At 37.6% G+C, this 24,875-nt stretch overlaps 2 protein-coding genes across 8 annotated transcripts in view; one reads left to right on the top strand and one right to left on the bottom strand.

Moving 5' to 3' along the window:
* The first annotated feature begins 275 nt into the window (after positions 1–275).
* Positions 276–14,483, top strand: CCNE2 (cyclin E2). 6 transcript variants are annotated; one of them, XM_028534082.2, is made up of 12 exons: positions 276–366; positions 1,321–1,356; positions 1,451–1,547; positions 1,631–1,687; positions 3,045–3,196; positions 4,117–4,252; positions 7,308–7,454; positions 9,175–9,270; positions 10,474–10,608; positions 12,173–12,284; positions 12,768–12,925; positions 13,348–14,483. In XM_028534082.2, the coding sequence occupies exons 2-12, from the start codon at positions 1,343–1,345 to the stop codon at positions 13,471–13,473; spliced, it is 1,230 nt and encodes a 409-aa protein (XP_028389883.1). In that variant the 5' UTR covers positions 276–366; positions 1,321–1,342; the 3' UTR covers positions 13,474–14,483. The 6 variants fall into 6 exon arrangements, with proteins under 6 accessions (XP_028389883.1, XP_035887156.1, XP_035887154.1 ...); XM_036031263.1 differs by having other exon boundaries at positions 320–366; positions 1,454–1,547; XM_036031261.1 differs by lacking the exon at positions 276–366 and having other exon boundaries at positions 468–1,356; positions 1,454–1,547.
* A 220-nt stretch (positions 14,484–14,703) lies between these two features.
* The window catches only part of INTS8 (integrator complex subunit 8), a 50,104-nt gene continuing 39,932 nt past the window's right edge, over positions 14,704–24,875 (bottom strand). The window contains exons 21-27 of one of the 2 annotated variants that reach the window (XM_028534080.2): positions 23,245–23,363; positions 21,794–21,897; positions 20,922–20,972; positions 20,588–20,661; positions 20,447–20,511; positions 18,860–18,903; positions 14,704–14,946 (exon numbers count right to left, since the gene is read on the bottom strand). In XM_028534080.2, the coding sequence (XP_028389881.1) occupies positions 14,830–14,946; positions 18,860–18,903; positions 20,447–20,511; positions 20,588–20,661; positions 20,922–20,972; positions 21,794–21,897; positions 23,245–23,363 (574 nt within the window). In that variant the 3' untranslated portion in view covers positions 14,704–14,829. Of the gene's footprint in view, positions 14,980–18,859; positions 18,904–20,446; positions 20,512–20,587; positions 20,662–20,921; positions 20,973–21,793; positions 21,898–23,244; positions 23,364–24,875 lie in introns of both variants that reach the window. The other variant, XM_036031260.1, reaches the window with a different exon arrangement.

Raw genomic sequence — 24,875 nt, 5'->3', positions numbered from 1 at the left:
GCGGGAGGGAGCAGGAACAGATTGGCGGGAGGTGCAGAAGCCTAGCGGCGGGGAGCTGGGTCACGGAGGAGGAGCTTCTGAAAGACTCCCCTCCGCCGGCGGGCAGCGCAGGCAGGTGAAGTGGGGCGCAGGTGGCCGCAGACTGAGGGTCTGGGCGACATCTGCGTCCCCCTAGGAAGGGCAGGCGCGGGCCGAGGCCGAGCGCGCGCGCGGGCCTGAGAGGTAGCCGCGAGGGCGCGCGGGGGAGGGAAGCGCGCTGGCTGAAGTGTCAGTCTGAAGCGCATGCGTGCGGGGCGGGCCTCGGCCGGCCTATATATTGGGTTGGCGCCGGCGCCAGCTGAGAGCCGAGCGGTAGCGGGTTTGGCGGTGAGGAGTCGCTGGGCTTAGGGGGGTTGCGGGAGGGAAAAAAGCAGCCCCCGAGCCCTGCTGCTCCATTCCGCGGGCGGGAGCCTGAGGGAGGAAAGGTGGGAGGCCTGAGATCTAGACGGCTGGTGAGGATGGGTCCTCGCCGTTCGTCCCTGTCAGGACCTTTGGCAGGGGGTCGGGGAAGCGAAGGGGGATAGAGGGCTGCCCGCGAGTGCCCGGCCACGGAAAAGCCTCTCATCCTACGGGCTTCTCTCTCCCACCCCCCATTGGGGAGCTATCCTGCGGGAGAGGATGGGTGTCTGGGACCCCTCCGCCGGGAATAAAGTTCCCCGACCAGAAGTTTCCTCGTCTTTAGCCCTCTTTCTTTCATCGCCACCCTCATCTGGAGCTGGGGTCCTGGTACCCCCTCTAAGCGACGAGCAGGGCCCGGTGGGGCTGGGAAGGAGGGGAAGGAGACTGAAGGACGTGACACAAGTCTCAGTTCCCTCCGCCCCCTGCTTCCCCGCCACCGCTGCTCTCCAAATTGGCGCGGAACCGGCTTCTCCACGGCATTTTGCCTCCGCAACCCCCTCGCTCCGCGGCTCATCCAAGATGCAGGGGTGGAGAGTGGGGGCGCTGTCTAAGCCCCACTCGAGGGTCCTGTGGAGAGAGTGGAGGATGCAGAGAAGATCCATTGGGGGGGGGGGATCTACTTTCATGAGCATTCGGGATACTGGGGTGTGCATTGTAACTATTTGAAAACTCGCGTCCTGACTGCACAGTAAGTTCAGGAAACGCAAGCATGTGTCCAAAGTTAATACCAATAGATAACTAATATAGTGCCGGACGGCATGGTAGAATGGCTCAGGCCATCTCCTGGGAGGCTTAGCTGTAACCTCTGAATTAGCGTCTGATTGGCACTGGGAGAACATGGATGGCAGTGTATTTGACTCCGATTTCCTCTCTCCCTTCCAGAGGTTTCATACACTTGAAGAGAATGTCAAGACGCAGGTAACATTATTTGTCTTGGGGATATGTTTTAATGTTAGCTGCTGCCTTTGAAACGCATGACTTACTAATCTTTCTTTTTAAAAATCCACCACAGTAGCCGTTTGCAAGCTAAGCAGCAGTCCCAGGCCAGCCAGACTGATTCCCCCCAAGAGGCCCAGATAATTCAGGCCAAGAAGAGAAAAACAGCCCAGGTGAGTTAAGGGGAGAGAGGGAGAAGCGAGAGGAAATTGCTTGCTGGGACCTTAGTTTAACAGTAGTCTTTTCTGTTTCTCAGGATGTCAAAAAAAGAAAAGAGGAGAAGGTCGCCAAGAAACAACAGTATGAGATTAGGGTAATGCAGACCTGGCCTCGGCGGGTTGGGGGAAAACAGGCAGGACGAGGAAGACTAGGATTGGCTTTGCACTCACTAGAAAGGTTCTTCTGGACACTTTTACTTTTGATGCCCCTAGAGGTGGGCAGGGAGAGGGCGCCTACCTTAAGGGTGGTTTGTGTGTGCCTTCATCCTCCTTACAGCTGCAGAGTACTTTGCCGTCAAGCAGCTGGTTCCTCTTTGTAAATTTCCTCCGTCTTGGAGCTGCCTAGCGCACCAGCGCCTGCCAAGTCTGTCCAATGCACTGCTCTTTGTTTCCCGCTCACTGTAGCGGAGGGCCCTGATAGCTGCTCCTTGGGGCATAAATAGGATGTGAGGTCACTGACAGACTGGCCCCCAGCCCTGGCTACCATTTTCTCTTATGGGTTGTAAATAAAACTCTTCAGACAGTGGTTCTCTTTGAAACCAACACCGATTGCGGAAAGGGTGCTTTAGGTAGTAGTTAAGTAATTGATTCCATTTGATTCTATTTTTAAGGTGTTGCCCGCAAGTAATCTAAAGTATCAGACTGATACTTGAAGTATCAACTGTCCAGTATTAACTGGAGGAGGGGGTCTTTTATAAAACAAGGTGCCCTTGCCACTACTTATAAACACAGAAGAAGCACTTCAATTTTATAATTCTAGAAGTTACTAGTATCTGACTACAAATGTATTGATTCCTTCCCTCTCTCAATATCTGATGTCTTGTATTTTGTCTAAGACATCCTGTTCTTTTTAAAATTTTTAAAAATTTATTCATTTCTAGAGAGAGGGGGAGGGATGGGGTGAGAGAGGGAGAGAAGCTTCAATGCGCAAGAGAAATATCAATCAGTTGCCTCTCCCATGCCCCCTACTGGGGACCTGGCCTGCAACCCAATGCATGTGCCCTGAGAATCAAACCCAAGACCTTTCAGTTCACAGGCTGGCTCTCAACCCACTGAACCACACCAGCCAGGGCTGTTACAAATGAGGGAGAGAAAAAACATTGATATATTGTTCCATTTATTAATGCACTCTTGTATGTGCGCATTTATTTATATTCATTGGTTGACTCTTGTATGTACCCTGAACAGGGATAAAATCGGCAATCTTGGCATATCGGGCAATGCTCTAACCAACTGAGCTACCTGGCCAAGGTCCCTCTTTATGAAGACTGATATGACTGATTTATAAAATATAAATGTCAGCTTGTTAAACTACATTGCCAGCATGTTAGCTAATGGTGTTTGGGGAAAATTAAAGACTGTTTAGAAATGTTAGCTTCCATTTATGAAAGAGCCCAGACAAAAGCTGGTTTCCTATTACACAAATATTCTTTTCATTTTTTTAAATGACAGAACTGTTGGCCACCTGTATTATCTGGGGGGATCAGTCCTTGCATTATCATTGAAACACCCCACAAAGAAATAGGAACAAGTGACTTCTCCAGATTTACAAATTACAGATTTAAAAATCTTTTTATTGATCCTTCACCTTTGCCTGATTTAAGGTAAGAAAAATTTCAGCAATTTAATGTCAGATTAAAATTATACTAATGTCATATATGGCACTATTATTTTTTTGTTTTCATGAGAAAAACTTGTAAAAATGCTTTCTTTAGTAATATTTAAACATTTATAATCTGAGTAGTGCTATTTGCAAATGATAGAGGAATTTAAAACATTGATTCTACACAGTTATTTTCATTTGCTTGCTGAGTACTGTAAGCCTTATAAGAACTGAATCACCTTTTTAAAGGAGTTTAACTAATTTATCTAAATTCTTAAGATAGAAATATTTTAATATGTACAGTATTACTATTTGATATATCAACACCATTTATTTCTTACCAAGCTTAGTAAGGTCTATACATCTTTTTTCTAATTAATGACTAGCACTAGGAAGTACAGCTTGTACGAAACATCTAGTGTAATAATTTATATTTGGCTTTAATAAGCAAATTAAGGGACTCAGACATTCAAACTTACCAATCTTTCCCTTCCCCCATACTCAGTCTTACCTTACCCCCACTGTAGGTGACTCTACTATTGACCTGTTTGGAGGTGATATGAGACTTGTCTCTACTGGGATCATATGCTTTAAATACTTACCTTTTTAGTATTTTTCTTGAGAAAACATGGTTATCTTAAATAGGAACCTTATAAATTATAAACAAATGGGGACTAGAAAACACTCTTGAAACCTATCAATTTAGGTTATCATAATCCAAGTTTTTGCTGTATAATTTCAGGCTTCTACTTTTTCATACTAAATAAATGGTCTCTAAAACTTAAGGTAGCAATTTTTCCTTAGTTTAAGAGCTTCTCCTTCCAAGTTCTAATTGAAGGTTGGATTTCAGCATCTTAAAGTTGAGTTTTTTTCTATGTAAAACAGATAGCTTAATTCTTTCTTTCAACTTCTTTCCTATAGCTGGGGATGTTCAAAGGATGTTTGGCTAAACATGTTAAAGAAAGAGAGCCGGTATATTCATGACAAACATTTTCAAGTTCTGCATTCTGACCTGGAACCACAGATGAGGTCCATACTTCTAGACTGGCTTTTAGAGGTATGTTCCAGCAATATGAGCTTCTTGTCTCTGTATGATGGAAGAAAATATTTAAGCATAAATGTATTTTCCATAGCAGCAGCCAACTTTTGGGGGGGGAAGGTCATACTTGCTGTTGTTGATGGTAGCACAATGGACAATGACTGTCTCTAAGAGTAAAGTCATGAGGACACAGCCATTATGTTCCATACAACGCAAACCCAATTCAGAATTCAAGGTATCTGGTATTGCTTTGTACCAGGCATCGTTCTAGGTGCTGAGGATATTCAGGATGAACAGAATATATGGTTGACAAGGTTTTGAATTCTGCTACGCAAAGTGGAAGAACCAGGGCTAGGCTTCAAGGACTTCAAAAATCCTTTTCTTCATCACCAAAAATCAAATTATGATTTAGAACCCTGATATCTTTGTCCTAAACAATAAGGCTTTGAATATCCACAGGCCCTAAGCCCTCTAGGCTCCGTGTAGCCTCCCTTTATTATATACCCCTATTCCTTTCAGAAATACACCGTACCAATGACCTCAAGGGATAATAGTGACCATGAAGTCTCTAAAGATATATGCCAGAACTTTCTTCTTTAAGCCCATTCCCTTTCTCTGGATAATAAAGTATTATTGAGGAAGTGATTACTTATGTTGAAGACAAAATGATTTTTGCTCTGTAGTTTCCCTATTTCTAACATAGATACAGACATCTGATGCATTCTAAGGAAGAACAACTATAGGCTTTTTGGTGGAGTAATACATGGCAGAATAGATCTGTCAGAAGCTCTTCAGAAAAGTTTTTAAGACTACAAAATGTCCTTTTGAGTCACGTCATCTTAATTCCTTATTCTGAGTAGAAAGGGGTGTATTTCAATCACATGGGTATAAGAAGGTGGTTGGGTTTTCATTTTCTCTAAATGTCTAGTGTCTAGGAAGCAATTTAAGCACAATTATGTTGATTCTATCTTTCTTTTTATGTTAATTTTTATCAAATTTATTCCTATTTTCTCTTAAATATATTATACAAGGGGAGACAACCCCCCAAGAATGGCAGGTCCCTTGTAGTACAGGCTTCCCCTGCTAGGCGAGTGTTCTAAGAACTCATCTGTAGCAGTGTACCAGTGGGCATTGTTGTGAGAGGCTGCATGCGGCCTCAGTGAATTTTTTTTGAAGACTCAACATGTTTGCCCATTTCATAATGGATGATTTACGAGCACACCACTTAGCAGTGTTTTTTGTTTGTTTAAGACATAGAAAGGGAGAGGAAAGAGGGAGAGGAACATCAATGTGTTGTCTCTCCCAGGCCCCCTGCTGGGGACCTGGCCTGTAACTCAGGCATGTGCCCTAGACTGGGAATCAAACTGGCGACCCTTTGATTCGCAGGCCAGCATTCAACCACTGAACCAGACCAACCAGGGCACAGTTCTTGACCAACGCAGTGTGACCCCTGTGCCCCACCCTCCCTATTCACTAGACCTCTCCCTGAGCAACTTCTTTTTTGTCTCCCTGGATGAAAAAAGTCCTCAAAGGAAAATGTTTTGCTGATATGGAAGAGGTGAAACAAAAAATGACAGAAGCACTAAAAGGCATCAAAGTTGATGAGTTCAAAAACTGTTTTAAGAAGTGGGAAAAAGTCTCAGTAGGTGTATTCCCTAAAATGGAGAGTACCATACTTTGCCATATATAATGTGCTCCCATGTATAATGTGCATGCACATTTCTGGCCCAAACTTTCAGGAAAGAAACTTTCACTTTATAGTATATAGGTATGCAGTTAGTACTACTCATGTATAATGTGCATCATTATTTTTCCCTCAGAAATTTGGGCAAAGTAGTACACATTTATACACAGCAAAAAATATGGTATTTTGAAGGTGACTGAAGTTTAAACATGTAAAAGTATATACACAATTTTTTATAAATAAATCCTAGGGATTTTTTTGAGTCCCTCCTCATATATGCAAAACTGAAGAGAATATAACAAAATAAATCCAACTGTTAAACTCTATTTTGTCCCAGTACAGAGGGTGTGGTAAAAGTACATTTACAGTACAACAATGAATAATACAAGAATAAACTTTCATGTACTCACAACTGGAAACCTACGTTTGCCCAACCCTGTATTCTTTGAGCATTTAAAAAATGGTTCAGTATTTGAAATTGATTTATTACCTTAATAGTTTAAACTATTTATTACCTAGTTTATTACCTAAATAGTTCAAATCATAAGGTTTCAATAGACAGCAGATTTGAAATTCAGTATCCATCCTTGATATTCAAATATGTAATTAACTGTGAATAGATTTCCTTACCAGAACCTCTGTCCCTGTTCCCTTATCTTCAAAATGGGGGTAATAGCCCCTACTTCATGGAGTTTTGGGAATCAAAAGCTTTCCCTATAACGAGTGTGGAAATGACAGATAGCATTCATTATTAATAGTAATAACAATAATGAAACATTAGGGGAACTTCCATTGCAATGCAAAATAAGATACAGGTAAAAGACTCTGCCTATCACCAATGTTACTCATTCAGTTTTCTACAAATTCAGCCAGTGCCGTAAAACATGAGATATAAATGACATAAAAACACTGAAAGGAACACTATTATAGTTTTTTTTTAGTTAAATGTCTACCTGTAATGATGAAGAGAATCAGTTGGAACTATTAGAATAAGAATACAAACTAAGCATGAAAACTTACCCATTTGTTAGCAATAAATAATTAGAAAATTAACAGAAAAGTTCTCATAGTGAAAGTGTAAATGTATCTAGGAATAAATACAGTAATTAAGTCCATGTGAAAAAAAAAACTATAAAATGAGGGCAGGCTGAAATGAGAGTAAAAGGGAGAAAACTATACTTGAACAATGATTAAAATTAAAAAAAAAAACTATAAAATGAGGGTGGTAATAGATTTGTTCATCCTATCTGTGCATGTCATTTTTACCCCCAATCTTAGCTTTGGTAAGTTGGGCTTATGAAAGTATTTTAAAGTCAGAATGCTAAAATATAACTTTCTAATTTGAAGAAATTCATACAATAATACTTAAATCTTTGGATTCTTGTCTAGGTATGTGAAGTATACACACTTCATAGAGAAACATTTTATCTTGCACAAGACTTTTTTGATAGGTTTATGTTGACACAAAAGGATATAAATAAAAATATGCTTCAACTCATTGGAATTACCTCATTATTCATTGCTTCCAAACTTGAGGTAAGTTCTCAAAGTTTATCTACAGACATATTTACCTATCTGGGTTTTTTTTTTTTTATAAACTTTAGCAATTGATTTTTTTAAAAGATTTTATTTATTTTTAGAGAGGGAAAGGAGGGAGATAGAGAGAGAGAGAGAAACATCAATGTGCAGTTGCTGGGGGTCATGGCCTGCAACCCAGGCATGTGCCCTGACTGGGAATCGAACCTGCGACACTTTGGTTCCCAGCCCGCGCGCTCAGTCCACTGAGCTACACCAGCCAGGGCCCTATCTGGTTTTTAAAATCAACACATTAATTCCAGAAAACACTACTTTGGTATTAACTCCTTCAGAAAGATGAGTGGTTTTTTAATATTCTTTTTATTATGATTTGGATATAAAGATAAATATCATAGTTCCATTTTAGTATCTAAGACTATTCTAAGTCCCTGGTTTAGAGTCCGGGATAAATACCTAAGTGCAGTGTTCGATGGCTTATTCTGCCGAATTAAATAGACTGATACTGTCCCCATATACCTAACTACGGCACTTGGATTCAATAGAATGGTCTCTGAAAACTAACCAAATGAAATGCTTTTTGGGTTAGAATAATGGTCTATATGCAGCCTAATATTTTTGCATCTGATAGTGATGCTGGGATAGAAGGCACCCTTTACTGCCTTAGATTTTCCTTCACACAATCTCAATATACTTTTCTTAATGCATTATGAATATCATCAGTACCGCCAACTTTTGAAGCCCATATTTGGAGAACAGGAGAACTGAATCATGCCTTAATTTCCTTAAGTGTATTCTTTTTCTCCCAAATTTACCTTCTGAGCTTTTAGGGCTATCCCCCAAATCTGCTAAATACGGTGAGTAACTTTGTCTTCAGTCTGTTCTTACCTGAAATCATACTTTGTTACATATAGTCTTTCTAGACAAATCTTTTAAATAATTTTTAAATTTTTATTATTTTTTTAATCCTCACCTGAGGGTATGGTTGCTGATTTTAGAGAGAGAGGGGAAGAGAGAAAGAAACATCAATTGGTTGCCTCCCGTAAGTGTCCTAACTGGGAATCAAACCCTCAACCTAGGGATGTGCCCTGATCTGGTATCAAAACTGCAACCTTTTGGTGCACGGAATGACACTCTCATCAGCTGAGCCACCCGGCCAGGGCACTAGACTGAAATCTTGATATTTAGCCTGTTCTCATCTGTGGCAGGCTTTGCTCCTGCTCCTTTGATCATTCTAGTTGTTGTTCTTTGGACTGTTAAAGCAGACCTGCCATCAGCCAAACTGCACAAGATATCTTTTGATAAACCACACTTTTGTATTAGGGTAAAGGAAATGTTTTCAGTTTCTACAACTTATTGTTTTGTTTTGTTCTGATCAGCATACTAGGCAATCTTGAAACAAGTTTGGCGTTTTGTGTTTCAACTGAAATGACTGGTTAAAATACGGTTGTTTATTAACTAAAATTCAAGATCAATTCTATGAAAAATAAGTCTAAAAAAAAGAAAAAGAAGTCTTGATCAATATGGTTGGCTAATTTAGACCTACAAATGAAAAATATCTTTAAACGTAAGGTTGCTTTATTGTATGATTATTTTACTGAGATTTATAATCACTTTGTGATGCTATCCTTAAAAATGAAGACTGTAGGTGCTTTGTTTATAACTTTTGTTTTAATCTCAATCTCAACTGTGCTTAGTATTAATGTTAAAATTCATTTTAAAGGAAATCTATGCTCCTAAGCTCCAAGAGTTTGCTTATGTCACTGATGGTGCTTGCAGTGAAGAGGATATCTTAAGGATGGAACTCATTATATTAAAGGTAATAATAGTATCTTTATTATTTCTAGTTGCAATTCAATAACAGTAATTATCACTGAATCTCAAAGACTACAATGCAAGTAATCAAAATTGATGTTTTAGTATTAGGAGCTAGTCCTAAGAGGCTAATGCAAAATACTGACAATGGTATGGGTGAGAAAGGAATTTACTTAACTTGTTATCTCTATTTCTCTTCATCTTTCAAGTTTCTATATTAAGAATATACTACTTAATTTAAAAGTGATTAAGGACACTTTCAAAGCATATAAATCGTTAGTAGTTAGCATATCTTGTACATATAAGCAAATTCTCAAAACTTAATTACTGCCCCCTCCTCCCAACAGAGAAGAGAATGAGAATTATTTCACTGCCTTTTTTCTATATGCAAAGAAAGGGCTATTAATAGAAAAGTAGCGAGAGAAGCATAAAAGTATGTAATCAAAAGTATTACATACTTTATTACAAAGTACGTAATAAAAGTATGTTCAGTTAGAGATTAAAGAGTGAATGCAAGCTACTAGAAAACATGTTAGTAAATATGAACATCATGGGTTTATTAATAGGATATATAAGAAAACCCAATCAATATGACTTTAATTTATAAATTATAAACTGTACACATTATAAGCTACAAGAAAATGTAAAGAGAAGATGGAATTATCAGGGCAGCTCTACAGGTGTTAAGACCCTCTGTTCTCTCAATTATTTTGGACTTCATGGAGGGAAAGATATCAGTTAGGATTTTTTTTTTAACTTTTAGCTTTGTCCAGAAGTCATTGGAGGTCACAGAAAGGAAGAAAAAGTCTAGAATCAATTATTGTAAGATCTGAAAGGAATTAGCGTGGAGTCACTGAACACAACTAAAAGGGCAGTTGTAATAGAGTAGAGAACAAATTTGGAAGACCGTGGGCTGCAAGAAATGACAATTAGAAATAAGCTGAACAAACTTTGTAAATGACTAAGACAACCAGAGAGTAGTAAAGGGGTCTATGTCACTAATATGCTATAAAACACAAACAACTTTAGATTGTGAGGTTATCTATAAATGCCTACAATAAAAATAAAAGGGGTCAGAATAATAAAACTCCTAAGGAAGATATAAGCCAAAAGCAGAGTTTCTGAAATGACTAGTAAAGAAAGTAGCTACATAATGTGGTGTCTGTGTACCTACATTTACTAACAAGCATTTTAATTTCATTAACAGGCTTTAAAATGGGAACTTTGTCCTGTAACAGTCATCTCCTGGCTAAATCTCTTCCTACAAGTTGATGCTCTTAAAGATGCTCCAAAAGTTCTTCTACCTCAGTATTCTCAGGAAAAGTTCATTCAGATAGCTCAGGTATTAAGTGACATTGTTATTGAATGGATGCCAATGGTGTTGTTAATTACAGGTTTTCTTCAGTGTATTTATCATCTTAAATAGGCCAATCAACAAAATGATAGCATGATGAATTAAATTTACTCCACTGACTACAGTAAAACTTCTGGTGCATAAAATTCTGTCCCCAATATTTATGTTGCTTAATAATTCTAGAAAACAAGTTTTTAACTATGAGTCCAAAATAGATTAAATACCTCTTTTGGATATAAAATGGGGAAAGGTATTTTTAAGTCAGTTGTCTTTAAGGTTTATAAGGGTATGAAATTATTCTATAAGATTCTTACTTTTGTATTTGAATACACAGGATACCTACTTTATGCATTAGAATTAAAATCTTAGTTACAATTTTTAAAACGTTAGGTTCATAATGACCTTTCATAGGCCAGCATATAACAGATATTCTAACACAGTAACTAAAGGAGAGTACCATTCTTTCCTGTCTACTTTTCACAGTATCTTAAGGCTGCTCTAACTGCCATACATAAGTGAAGGAAATCTACATTTTTATTCTGTGTAGGATGTGAAAATCTAGCCAAAACATTGTGAACGCTAAAACTGGATAACCAGTAAATATATTGAAATTGGTTCCTTTTGTATTACTTTTTAATGAAGGCTTAATATTTTTTGTCAGAATTCCCAACACCCCAGGCTCTCATTAGCAGCCACAGATACCCTTTTGATAGAGGGCAAATTTTTGGTAAGATAAACAATGTAGAAACCATTTCTAGAGGTATACATTTCCAGCTCTTCTACTCATTTTTCCACTGTGCCAATAGGGGCAGCAAACAAAATTTAAGTTTTATCACCTCAGGCCCCTGAAAAACTAGCCCTTTTATAGCTCTTATTGCCTGGATTATACTGCCTCTTAACTAATCTGTCTAGAAACATGTCCCCTTCTTGTGTATCTGCTTCATTGTAGTCTAACAGATGGTTCTTAAAATGTAACTTTCCTGATTTCAAATCTTCTAGTAATTTCTATAATCAGAACTCTAGAAGTTCTGACTTCTTAAAGACCCTTTATGATCTAATCTAGGTTGTGCCTCTGCAGCTATCCCCCACTCTTTTTAAAATAAGGAATGAAGGTACTCCTTATTTCATTTTTACTGTAGGTGTTCTGAACTATTTGAGTTCAAATGGAAAGTAATACTTTCTCACTGATATTTGCAAATGCTCTTTTCCATACATTGAACACTCTCTACCTCCCAATCTTCCCAGCTACCTTGTCCTTAAGATTCATTTAAGCAGAAGTCTCCCCACATCTTCCCCACTCTGGATTAAGTACCCTTCCTACTCGTGCACATCACAATGTGTAACAATCCCATGTATTCACTTTGACCTACAACCCTAAGACTTCCTTGAGTTCAGGGTAGTGGCTTATCTATCTTTGGATCCCTTTAGTTTTAGCAGTTCTTGGCATGTGGTCCATATCATAAACACTCTAAAACGTTAGCTGATTAGTAGCCATACATAGTACTTACCCTTCTCCTAAATACTTGTACGTTTGCTTCTTTTCCTTTGTTAGCTTTTAGATCTGTGTATTCTCGCCATTGATTCATTAGAGTTCCACTACAGAATACTGGCTGCTGCTGCCTTGTGCCATTTTACCTCTATTGATGTCGTTAAGAAAGCCTCAGGTAAGACATTATTTACCTTCTTACCTGTTCCCAACCTTAAAGAGACTATTGTGAACTTAGCATGCTGCTAAACAGCAATTTACAATTTCAATGGACAACATTTAGCAGTGGAGTGACTACCTTCCTTTCTGTTAGGTTCTTTCTAATCTTCAATGTATATCCACAAACAAAAAAGATCAAATGGAATTTAAACCCATTTGAGGTTAACATGATTACAGCTCTGCTGTAAGAGTTCTTTGGGTTTTGACCATTTTAATTTCACGTGTAGAAAGTACTGGTTAAGAAGTTCTAAGTCTTTTTCTCCCTCAGAGTAGCCACATTATAAATATGGTTTGAGTGTGACCTGTTTTGACTTGCTAAAACTTTTTTTTAAATGTTTTATAATAATTATCTTTAAATTTGGAAGCAGGACCAAATTCATTAGGCATATATTAGATACTTTCTGATGTGACCTTCACATTCTGCTAACCCTTTTCTGTCTAGGTTTGGAATGGGACAGCATTTCTGAATGTGTAGACTGGATGGTGCCTTTTGTCAATGTAGTTAAAAGTACTAGTCCAGTGAAGCTGAAAAATTTTAAGAAGATTTCTATGGAAGACAGACACAATATCCAGACACATACAAATTATCTGGCTATGCTGGTATGTTTCTTGTGGGGGGGTTTGGACCATCTAGCAAGTCACTGAAACGGACAATAAGGATGCTATGGGATAATAGTGCAGGCAGTTATATAAGATGGTAAGGGGACAGAAAGTTCTAATGGGCACAATGATTTCAAAATGCAGAAAAGTTAATAAAGTAACTTTGAGGTCAAAGCAAGATTTGTGAAGTTTCTTAACATCAATACCAGTAGTCCAGGTTAAGTTTTAAAAGATAGCTACAGCAGTTCAAATTGCTGAACCTCTAGAATATGACTAGTCAAGTTGTAAAGACATAGGAGAGACCATTGTACTAGGCCTAAGTAGCCTCAAGTTAGTATCCAAAAGTCTGGTTTGACTTTATTTTACTAAGGCAGTACTTTACCTTAGCTGTTAATCTCTGCATGATTTCTCCACATGTATAGGATGAAGTAAATTACATAAACACCTTCAGGAAGGTGGGACAGTTGTCACCAGTGTGCAGTGGAGGTATTATGACACCACCGAAGAGCACTGAAAAACCACCGGGAAAACATAAAGAAGCTAACTAATCAGACAAGTATTGACTGAGTACTGGGTAGAATGTCATAAAAATGAACTACTAATTTTACAGGAAAAGACTGCTGACTCTCCTAGCCAATTCAGAAATTTCACTGCCATTCTTTGATTGAAAAAACTACTTAAAGTTGGCACTACCGGAGAAATGTGTTCCATTCCTATGTTAGCGGTGTAAAGCAACAGCAGGACTTGTTTACAAAGGTGAATTCATTCCCAAGGTGATTAGACAGAAGCCAGCCACAACTTATGCTATAAAAATATTTTGACCCAGTGTTACTACATTTATCTTGATCAACCAGGAGTTTTCATTCAAGTTCTGGACAAGTGCTACCTTACTTAAAGGGTACATTAAGTGATAAAGTACTTGAATCTAGTTTTTAGATTCCCAAAATTGATACACTCTTGCTTAGTGCAATTTGGTTCTTGAAAATAAAATTTAAATGTGTTTACAAAAGTTTAGTTTTATAATAAGGTGACTAATTTATCCATAGCTGCTATAGCAAGCTATTATAAAACTTGAATTTTTACAAATGGTAAACTTTAATCTGTTTTTTAACTAGAGTATTTGCCTTACCATAACGTATTTAACCTGTAAGGCTTAGAAGAACATGGTGTTTAAACTGTGCTCTAAACAGTGGGAATACCAAAGAAATTATAAATGCTGTGGCTCCTACTTGGGTCTTTGACATACAGGTTGCTTTACAGTAACTTTTTTGTACATCACAATTTGAGTGAAAAAAAACCTTAAGTACCCTTTGAAACTATTTATATGAGAAAGTCACTTTATTACTCTAAGGCATCCCTAAGGATTTTTTAAAAACTTTAGTGTGACTAAGGCTTTATTTATGTTTGCAAAACTGTTAAGGTCCTTTTGGAATTTCCACATGAGTTAAGGACAGTGTCAAAGTGATAAATCTTAACACCTGACCTAAACTTCTATTAACGTGGAAAAGTATTAAATGTATACTAACTCCCAGCAACCTATTTATTTAAAAAAACAAAAGCAAAATAAACTTCACATACCAACTTGGTACATATAGAATACCTAATTCTACATAAATGTTTTTTAAATGAAATTTCAGCTTCAGAAGTGAATTAGAAAACAAATTATACTAGATTGTTAGTTTATTCTGTTATGAGACATGTGAATCTCTTCTTTGAAGAATTACAAATTTAAGCTATTATGAAATGAAGTCTTCTGTATAGTTTTTGTTTTTAAACTGTTTCGGTATTTTGTCTGAAAAGAGATCACCACTATGTACATATGTATTATATACTTCATCTTTTAATACTGTTTATATTTAGCCTATTGTTTAAAAAATAAAAGTTAAGAAATTTTAACTAAATGCTTAAAAGTAAAGCTTTGCCATTGCTTGGAGAAACTTTTTTTTCCTTCTCTGCGCCGCCAGCTGTAACACTTCTTCTGGGTTGCTCGCGTTCAATTCTGTCTGGCCAATGGCTTTGATCTTCCAAAACAGAAAAGGGATGTTATTAGAGGTCTGGTAAAAAAAAAAAAGTCTTGCTAATATACACAATATAAAGCTACATACATGCTAACTCGAATCATAAATACTAAGAGATGTGGAAGAAATTAACATAAAAGCACTTTTCTTTTTTTTTTAAAGAAAGTCACCTTTGGGGGAAAGGGTGATTTCTGAAGAGGGTAGGATGAGTTTGAGGTGCTTATGGACATCCAGTGGGTGGTGTTCATCAAGCCTTGAGATATTCTTATTTTGTTCTGTATTTTAAGATTTTATTATTCTTAAGGAGAAGGGAAGGAAGGGAGGAAGACAGGGACATCGATCAGTTGCCTTCTGGCATGGGCCAGCCAGGGATTGGCTGCAACCCAGGTACATGCCCTGACAGAGAATCCAAACTGTAACCTTTGGCTTCGCCAGACAACACCCAGCTGAGCCACACCAGTCAGGGCTGACTATAACCACTCTTAAGGAAAAGGTAAGTAATTGCTAAACCATAGTTTATGGAATTAATTTAATGTTACTGAGGATGAGTTTGTCTAAAATACTAGTAAATAAGCTATATAACTGGATGACGACATTTTTAGTTAAATGAAGCCTTCTATAAAATAGTATGAAAAAAATTAAAATGCTTGTTTCAGGGATTCACTTTTTAAACATTTCTGGAAAATTTAAAAATGCCTCTCATACTCACCTCACCTGGGGACTGACCCCACAACCTACACATGCACACTGACCGGGAATCAAACTGGCAACCTTTTGCTTTTTGGGATGACACCCAACCCAGCCACAACAACCAAGGCAGGGCTTCACTTTTTAATGTGCAAAAATAGCTACTTGCTCAGCGCTTATCATGTACTGACTCATTTCTTCCATGATTAGAAGTACCTCAGCCTACTAAAAACCCATAGTATTCTTCCATGCAGTGTTTTGTAACATCATTTTTTAGGCCGTTAGGATCACCTTTGTATTATAAGGTAATCTATCTCTAGATTTTTTTTTTAAATAGAACTTTAACAAAGACTTTTGACATGTAGCTTGAAGGGAGATAAGGCTATTCAAAAATGATCTTTAATTACGTTAGGGAGTAGGAAGAATTGCTATATCATATCATTCAATATGAAGGAATACATGTGGGAAACCTGGTAGTGGAGTATAACTAAAGTTATCTCAACAAAATATCCTAAAGACAACTATCTATAAAATTCTGAAGTATAAAACAGAAGTGGGAAAAGGAGCCAAATATTTGAGAGAAATGATACACCCTATCTAAGTAGTGAGTGAGATTAGCTATAGGGCAATCAGAAAATAACCAAAGGGCTTGGGAAAACCAAGCTTAAGGGGTAGACAGAGGAAGATAATGGCAAAGAAGAAAAGGTAGAACAGTTGGGAAAATTAACTGAATAAAAATGTCAGGGAAGTCAAAGGAATAAAGGACTTCAAGAAGGAAGGAGATGTAAATAGGATAAGGATTAAAAAGTATCCAACGGCTTTGGCATTTGATGACCCAAGAGAAGAGTTAAGAATGGTGACAGCTGAAGTCAAATTGCACTTGGTTGAAGAGCTTCAAAACACGAGGCAGAGACAGGATTAAAGGGACATGGAGGCAGTCAAAAAAGTTTATGAATGAGAAAGTTAATGGGCTATGGGATTCAAAAGGCTGACAATATAGAAGATAACTGATTAAAAGGTCAATGGAGGGACAGAATCAAAAGCATAGAAACTTGCCTTCATCAGGAGTAGCATAACCCTTTACTGACTAAAAGAGTGGACTTGACGAGTACAGATGTGGATTATTCAAAGGCAGAATACAGGACTTGAAATAGGAATCTGAAGCTGGCACTCACAGGGCCACAACTCCCAAGACTGTAATTTCCATTAGGACAGGAATTAGGATTGGTGAGTCTCTTTTCTGATCTATTCCAAACACAGGCAAGGAAGTTACTGAAAACTGAAAAGGGATAGAGAGGATGGGGGCTTAACAGGAAGAAAGTCTAAAATAGTCCCTAAAAATAACTGTATACCACTGACTACTGACTGCTTTAAAAACAGAGAGATGAGGGGCTAGCTACGGTTGGGGACCATGGTTTAGTACCGGCACCAGTTTACATGGTTGTAGGACTTTCCAACAGTATTCAATGCCTTGGGGGCATGGGGGGGGGTAATGTACAAGTATTTGAACTGATTCAGAGTTGGGACTTTTCCAGGTGAGATGAACAAAAAAGAAAAGATACTGAAAATATTATCAAAGAATAGTTCTGATCATCTATCCCAGATAGCTTTCCCAAATCTGATCGGTCATCAGAATGGTCTAAGAACTTAAAAATTAGATTCCAGGGTCTCATCTCAAACCTGTACCAGTATCTCAGAGATGCAGAGCAGTGGTATTTGCTGTGTTCAAAGTGAGCAGGTAAGAAAGTGAAGCTGGGAAGAGGCTGACAAACTAGGGAAAAATTGGTCATAAACTTGAACATCTCACTGAGCATGAGGAACAAAGAAGTCAAGAAGTAAGAGAATGAGATATTATTGGCAGAGATGTTATGTAGAATAATTCTAAGACACAGCCATGGGTGTGGGTAGCTGATCACAGTAAGTGTGACAGTGGACTTCTAATGCTAGGGGTGTGGGAGTCCTTGATCACCTCTTTTCATGCATGCAGAGGTTGGCTAGATAAGCAAGTAAGGGGGGAGGTATAAGCTTTGAAGGAGAAAGGATTTAAAAAATATTAAGTAGAGATGGTTTGAAAATAGCATAAGAGAACTGGAAAAGTTTCAGTATTACCTTCCAGACCTGGATGAAGTGGGAGGCTTAGTAGCCTCCAGTCAAGCACAACTGCCTTCCTATTCTTTTCTTCCTCCCTGCCTCCCTCCCTCCCTTTCTTTCTTTTTTCTTAAAGATGCTGTTATCATTCTGTTTCCTCTAACTAGTGGCCACACAATTTGGTCCAAGAGCAAAGCTTCAAAGACACTTAATAAATGGTATTTACTTTTATTAATATAAGTGAATAGAAAATATCTATAGTAGTAATAATGCAGCAAATGTTAGGCAAGTAAAAATGGCCACTAAAATGTATAATGTTTTGGCTTATAAGTCAAATTCAAATGAGTAATTTGTCTATTCAGTTATTATTGAGCATCTATTATGTGCCAGGAACTATTCTAGGTATCAGCTATGACAAAACCAAGTCTCTGCCCTCATGGAGAAATAGCTAGTAAGTAAATAAACATATATATAGACATGAGCAAAAGTAAGGTTTACAGTTGTTTGTACAGAAAATACAATAATAAATAATAATACAAGAATAAACTGTTTCACATACAACTGTAACCCTACTTTTGCCCATCCTGTAGTATGTCAGATGTAGATAACTGCTATTGAGCAACTTTTTAAAGGGGAAATGAGAATAAAAGTATTAGAAAAAGGAGAGAGACACTGCTATTTTATAAGATGGTTAGGAAAGAATGATCACTAAACTAAGAAAGTAACATATGAGGAGAGACCTGAGGGAAGTTAAAGAACTGTTCCTGGAACAGACAGTTCTCAAACCCTTCAGTGGTGAATGTTCTTGGTATTGTATTGCTGTAGCAGAAGTCAGCAAGTGGGAGTCAGATGGGAAAATCATAGATGACCTCACAGGCCACTGTATGGACTTTGACACTGTGAAATGGGAAACCACTTAAAGGTTTGGAGTAGAGAGACGTGATCTAATGTTTTAATACAAAATAAACTAGATATAAAAACTTGTATTACCATAATAGGATCTTTTAAAAAGTAAACACTAATAACCAACTTGGCAGTAACTAGGCACACAAAATCTTTTTTTGTCGGTCAAATTCTTAACAATGGTTTTAATATTAAGGAAATTAAGTATATTACTGAAGAAAGGCACAAAGTAACTTACCGCAATTTGTCTTTTATCTGTTTCTCCTCTTTTATGATGAAGATCTAAATGAATCCGTTAAGAATAATAAACCCAATAAGCCCAAGTCTCTATGGTCAATTAATATTTGACAAAGGAGGCAGCAACATAAAATGGAGTAAAAATAGCCTCTTCAACAAATAGTTTTGGGAGAACTGGACAGCCACGTGCAAAAAAATGAAACTTGAGCACCAACTTACACCATATACAAAAATAAAGTCAAGGTGGATAAAAGACTTAAATATAAAATGTGACACCATTAAAGTCCTAGAGGAGAATGTAGGTAGGAAAATCTCAGATATTTCACGAAGGAACTTTTTTACTGACTTGTCCCCTAGAGCAAGGGACATAAAGGAAAGAATAAACAAATGGGACCTCATCAAAATTAAAAGCTTCTGCACAGCCAAAGAAAACAGTATCAAAATTAAAAGAGAACCAACTGTATGAAAAAACATATTTGCCAATGATACCTCAGACAAGGGTTTAATCTCCAAAATATATAAAGAATTTACAAGACTGTACTCTAAGAAGACAAGGAATCCAATTAAAAAATGGGCAAAGGACTTGAACAGACACTTCTCCAAGGAGGACATACAGAAAATCCAAAGACACATGAAACGATGTTCGATATCGCTAGCTATCAGAGAGATGCAAATTAAAACCACAATGAGATACCACTTCACACCAGACAGAATGGCCATCATAAACAAAGCAACAAACAAGTGTTGGAGAGGCTGTGGAGAAAAGGGGACCCTAGTGCACTGTTGGTGGGACTGCAGACTGGTACAACCACTATGGAAAGCAGTATGGAACTTCCTCAGAAAACTAAAAATGGATCTGCCTTTTGACCCAGCAATTCCACTGCTGGGACTCTCCTCAGAATACTAAAACACCAATTCAAAAGAACCTATGCATCCCAATGTTCATAGCAGCACAATTTACAATAGCTAGATGCTGGAAGCAACCAAGATGCCCATCAGTAAATGAATGGATCAAAAAACTATGGTACATTTACACAATGGAATTCTATGCAGCAGAAAGAAAGAAGGAGCTCCTACCCTTTGCAACAGCATGGATGGAGCTGGAAAACATTATGCTAAGCGAAACAAGCCAGGCAGTGAAAGACAAATACCATATGATCTCACCTTTAACAGGAACCTAAACAACAAAACAAAGAAACAAATAAAATGTAACCAAAGACACTGAAATAGAGGACAGGCTGACAGTGACCACAGGGGAGAGTAGAGGGAATTTAAGGGGACAGTGGGAAGGGTTCATAGGAACAAACTTAAAGGACACATGGTCATAAACTAAGGGGAGAGTGTTAATGGGAGGGAAGTGGGGAGGGGTGGGGAACTGGATTGGGAGTAAAAAGGAGAAAACTGTATTTGAACAATGATTTTAAAAAAATCTTAAAAAAATAACAATAAACCTAATACTATTAAATACCATAACAGAATCTCAACTGTTTTTCAGGTTTGGTTTAGAAAATACACAATATTAAATACTTCTTTAATTTACAGAAATGAACTGTTCTAATATCACATGTGACACCAGGTGAAAAGATACAAGTCAAGTATTCCAAAATGGTGACGTCCCATATGTAGTCGTAGTAGGAGTCCATGGCATCATGACTGAAAAATAGAATTGGGTTACTTCCTCTTTCTTAAGCAAACTACAACTTCATTTTACTTTAAAAATCATTCATACCTGTTTTGTTCCTGCAGTGATTTAAAGGCTGTTTTGTAGTCAATTTCTCTAAGGAACTGACATAAAATTGCCACCTACATAAACAAATAAAGATTTAAAAATGGTTTCATGTCACTAGTGTCAACAATGACTCTCCCAATTTTGGAGGGGAAATTTTTAATGATCCTTATATCAAGAATATATCATTTAAGTGGCTTTGCAAATCACTTGGAGTAGACCAGCTCGTATTATAAGCAATTATAAGGAAAATAAAAGCTACTTCCCAGTCCAATGTTTTATATTTACTATAAACTCTAATATCCAGACAAATAAACCAACATCAAAATAAACTAACCTGTGTGTGGCAATTCAGCAAAGAGCAACACTTTATCATTCTTTTTATTACCTATAAAAACAATTATTATTTTAAGAAATTAACATCAATTGTAACAAATGCACCAGTTTGACGGGGGATGTCGACAGTGGGGAAGGTTTTGCATGTGTAGGGGTTGTACATTTTTACAAAACTTCTCTCAACCACAGCACAATACACTCTTTTTAAAGTACATATGAAACATTTACTAAGCTATACCATAGCTGGTACATAGGGTAATTTTTGCTCGACTTAGCTGTGAATCTAAAACTGTTCTAAAACAAAGTTTACTAATTTAAAAAACTAGTTATTAAAAAACTTTAAATCTTACTTCAAAAGCTATTGAAGTAAGCATTGAAAATGACATTTATTTTAAATTATGATACTGGTAGACTAAACCAGAGGAAAGAGCAATGCATAGCAGCAGAAAAGAAACAAAATTCAAGAGTTCAGAGATAGAACCAACACGCCTTGAATTGGGCCATTTGTGGTGTGTGGGAGGGTCAGTCAAGAAAGAACATGACACTCAGGATTTGGGCTTAGTCAACTCAAACAGTTAAAGGTGTCTGGTATTTTGGTGGGCTATTTGTTTGTCTGTCTGTTTTGGAGGGAGCAGACACTAGGAGGAGAAACCAGTAAAGCAAAAGGCTGAAATCAGTTTTGGACAGGCTGAGTTTGAGGTGTTGGGGAACACCGAAGCATCAATGGACTATGGGCACTAGAACAATCTTGTCTAAAGCAATCAATTTGGGAGTCACCACCACAAACATGGAAATGAAAACTCACCCAAAAGGGACCCAGAAAGAAGAACACTTAAAAGCAGACAAGGACAAAAGCCAATAAAAACAACTTACCTGGTCTGTATAAACATCAGGGGGCACAGCCTTATTAAAGAAATCAGAACATACAGCTCCCGCCTGGAGGTAATAGTGAAGAGCTGCTGAATACTGATTTGTTGCTGGAGTAGAAAATTGAGATAAAGAATTACCTATCATTAGACATATCAGTTGGAAAAACAGACAGAGCCTCTTTTGTAAAGAGTCAGGTATTAATTCACCAGTTGACAAAAGTATATTCAAACCATAGACCTAGGGATAATACTTAATCAAGGCCAACACTGAGATAAATTGCCTTTATATTTTTAAACTACTTTTAAAATTTGCAATTTGCTTCAAAAGTAATCTGGGAGACAGAGAAATAATGTAGGTGAAGGTACAGATGAAATGCGACTGGCATAAGTTAATTACTATTAGAGTGAGATGGCACACACATGTGGATTCACTATACTACCCTCTCTACTCTTATAATATTTGGGAATTTCTCTTTTAAAAAACCAACTTCTAAAAAACTGACCATGAATGATACCAGTCAAAAATTTTGTTTACCTGTATAGTAACAGAAATATTACCAAATTGGAAAGATCTATCGGTATCCATGTATTACCAATAATACAAATAATTATCGAGAGCGCCCAGACAGCCCAAACTAGTGTGGCTCAGTGGGCTGGGTGTCATTGCAAACCTAAATGTGGCTGGTTCGATTCCTAGTCAGGGCACATGCCTGGGTTGCAGGCCAGTCCCCAGTTGGAGCCATGTGAGAGGTAACCAATCAATGTTTCTCTCATACATTGATGTTTCTCCCTGTCTCTTTTTCCCTCCCTCCCCACTCTCTAAAAGTAAATAAATAAAACCATTAAAAAAAAACAACAGAAGAGTACCTGGACAGATTTCAGAACCTTTAAACAGCAATTTTGAAAGCTAACTTGAACCTCTTTCCTTCAAACTATTTTACCAACTTACCAGATATTCACTATTAAAAAAAAAAAAAACAGAAATAAGGTAGTCAACATAAAATTAAAAGCATTTGAACCAGCCCTGGCTGGTGTGGCTCAGTGGATTGAGTGCCGGCCTGTGAACTGAAAGGTCACCAGTTCGATTCCCAGTCGGGGCACATGCCTGGAATGCAGGCCAGGTCCCCAGGTGTGGGGAGTGCAAGAGGCAACCTATCAATCTATCTCTCCCACATCCATGTTTCTCTCCCTCTTTTCCTCTTTCCCTTCCCCTCTAAAATATAATATAAAAAATAAATAAATCTTCAAAAAGCATCTGAACCAAAGGCTCTACACAGCAAAATGCATACATATGACAATTAGAGCTTTACTCTCTTAATGTTATCTAGGAAGGACAGGCATCTGTCAAAAACAAGCCAAGTTTAATCAAGTATTAATACATGTATAGCATACTTATTTTCACTTCTGAAAGTCCCAGGAAATAAAACACACAAAGCAACCACACATCCCACTTACCAAAGTAAATGTCTGCCTGAATAATTAACCAGGAATGGTTGTTTGGATTTATACTGCGGGCATACCGAACTAGCTCTTTCACTGTGATTGCTACAGCTTCAAAGTCCACTGACTGCAGGCTGAAAGGAAGACAATGAACATTAATCTCTATTTTAAGAAACAACTTCAAATTCCATACACACATTTATTAAAGACAAAAAGACTTAGCCAAATTTTAGGTGATCATAAATATGCTAAATATTACTAGGAATAAAGATATAAAAACTATCAAAATATCTGAGAAAGTGTGATAAGCTAACTTTTTATAGTGGGTTGAAAACAATCTGATTTTTGTTTCCTTTTTTCCCCTAAAAATGCCAAAGAAAGCTGCTATTAAAAAGTATCTTCAAATATTTTATAATAAAAAGCATATAACAGTGGTAGGATAAACACCTAGCTCTGCTTTTTAGGTACATTTACAGGTAATAAAATTAAAGAGAGACTCATAAATTTTCCCCAAATGATTTTTAAGTTCTATTATCTAGAAGCCACCGAAAACATGAGCTCAAATACTAACAATACTTAAACCCACCTTGTGGCCTCTTCTAAGAGTAACTAAGTCCTCTGGATTAGGTATTTCACTGGCCATCACAGGATTAGGGGCTAGATGTGGCAAATGTAACATCTAAGTACATTTGGTAGCAACAAGGGAATCAAAAAGGGTAGGGAACAGGATCAGCTGCTCTGAGCCTAGTTAAACCCAGAGGTCTTGAGATAAAGAATTAGAAGATGGAACTGTGAAGATAAAAACCAGGCCAGCACCCAACTAAACACAGCTTTTATCTCCCTGGAGCAGTAAGACACAATGATCACATTTTATTTTCTCTAGGTCAATTTACATTAAAGTAATTTTATCATGAAGATAATAGTAAAGCCTACTATGCGCCAGACCTTATTTTAAACAATTAGCTTAGAAAATGTACTAATTTATTTAATCCTCACAATTCTGAAAGAGGTACTATTCACCTACCCACTTTTCACAAGAGGAAACTGGTACAAGGTCATATGCCTGATAGGCGGAGTGGCTGGGACTCCAATCCTAGGAGTCTGGCTCAGACCCTCTATGGTAAATCATTTTTTTATTCATTTATAATAAACACACACTGAAAATCAATAATTAGTTTATAGTCTAATGATGGGGCCACAGTAATACCAAAGAGGTGTGACAACTATCAATTAAAAAGGCAAAATGATCTCTGCCTGATTCTTGGACTACCTAGTGAACTAATTTTATGTAAAATCTGCAGTTAGAAAGCTGTGGAACCTGCACATCTGCTTCATTAAGCATGGTGCTCCTTTGGAAAAGAAGCCCCAGTGAGTGGAGGGCAGGGTCACTAACCCACTTTTGACCCTCCAATCCCCATATGAGATACACAACTGCTTCCAATCTCGAAGACTGAGATGAAAGCAAATTACTCTCTTTCTGTTGCCTGCTTCCTACCTATTGAAATCTTTTCTTCTTCACAGATGCCACTAAGAGCAATAAAATGAAGCCTAGGACTACATTCAGGCAGAAAGTAAGAAGACTAGGGGGGAAGAGAGGAAAAGAAAGTAATTTTTGCGAGGAAACAAACATGGACTCTCCTGAATGA

This window comes from Phyllostomus discolor, chromosome 7 (assembly GCF_004126475.2).
Source record: "Phyllostomus discolor isolate MPI-MPIP mPhyDis1 chromosome 7, mPhyDis1.pri.v3, whole genome shotgun sequence".
NCBI lineage: Eukaryota > Metazoa > Chordata > Mammalia > Chiroptera > Phyllostomidae > Phyllostomus > Phyllostomus discolor.
Note: the sequence above shows the minus strand (reverse complement) of the source record. Positions and strands in the feature narration are given on the sequence as shown.

Coding starts and splice junctions, on each gene's coding strand:
- CCNE2 (XM_028534081.2), top strand. CDS start 1,280: ATGGCAGTGTATTTGACTCCGATTTCCTCTCTCCCTTCCAGAGGTTTC. Junction 4,253..7,307: donor TTCTAGACTGGCTTTTAGAG/GTATGTTCCAGC, acceptor ATTCTTGTCTAG/GTATGTGAAGTATACACACT. Junction 12,285..12,767: donor TGTCGTTAAGAAAGCCTCAG/GTAAGACATTAT, acceptor TTTTCTGTCTAG/GTTTGGAATGGGACAGCATT.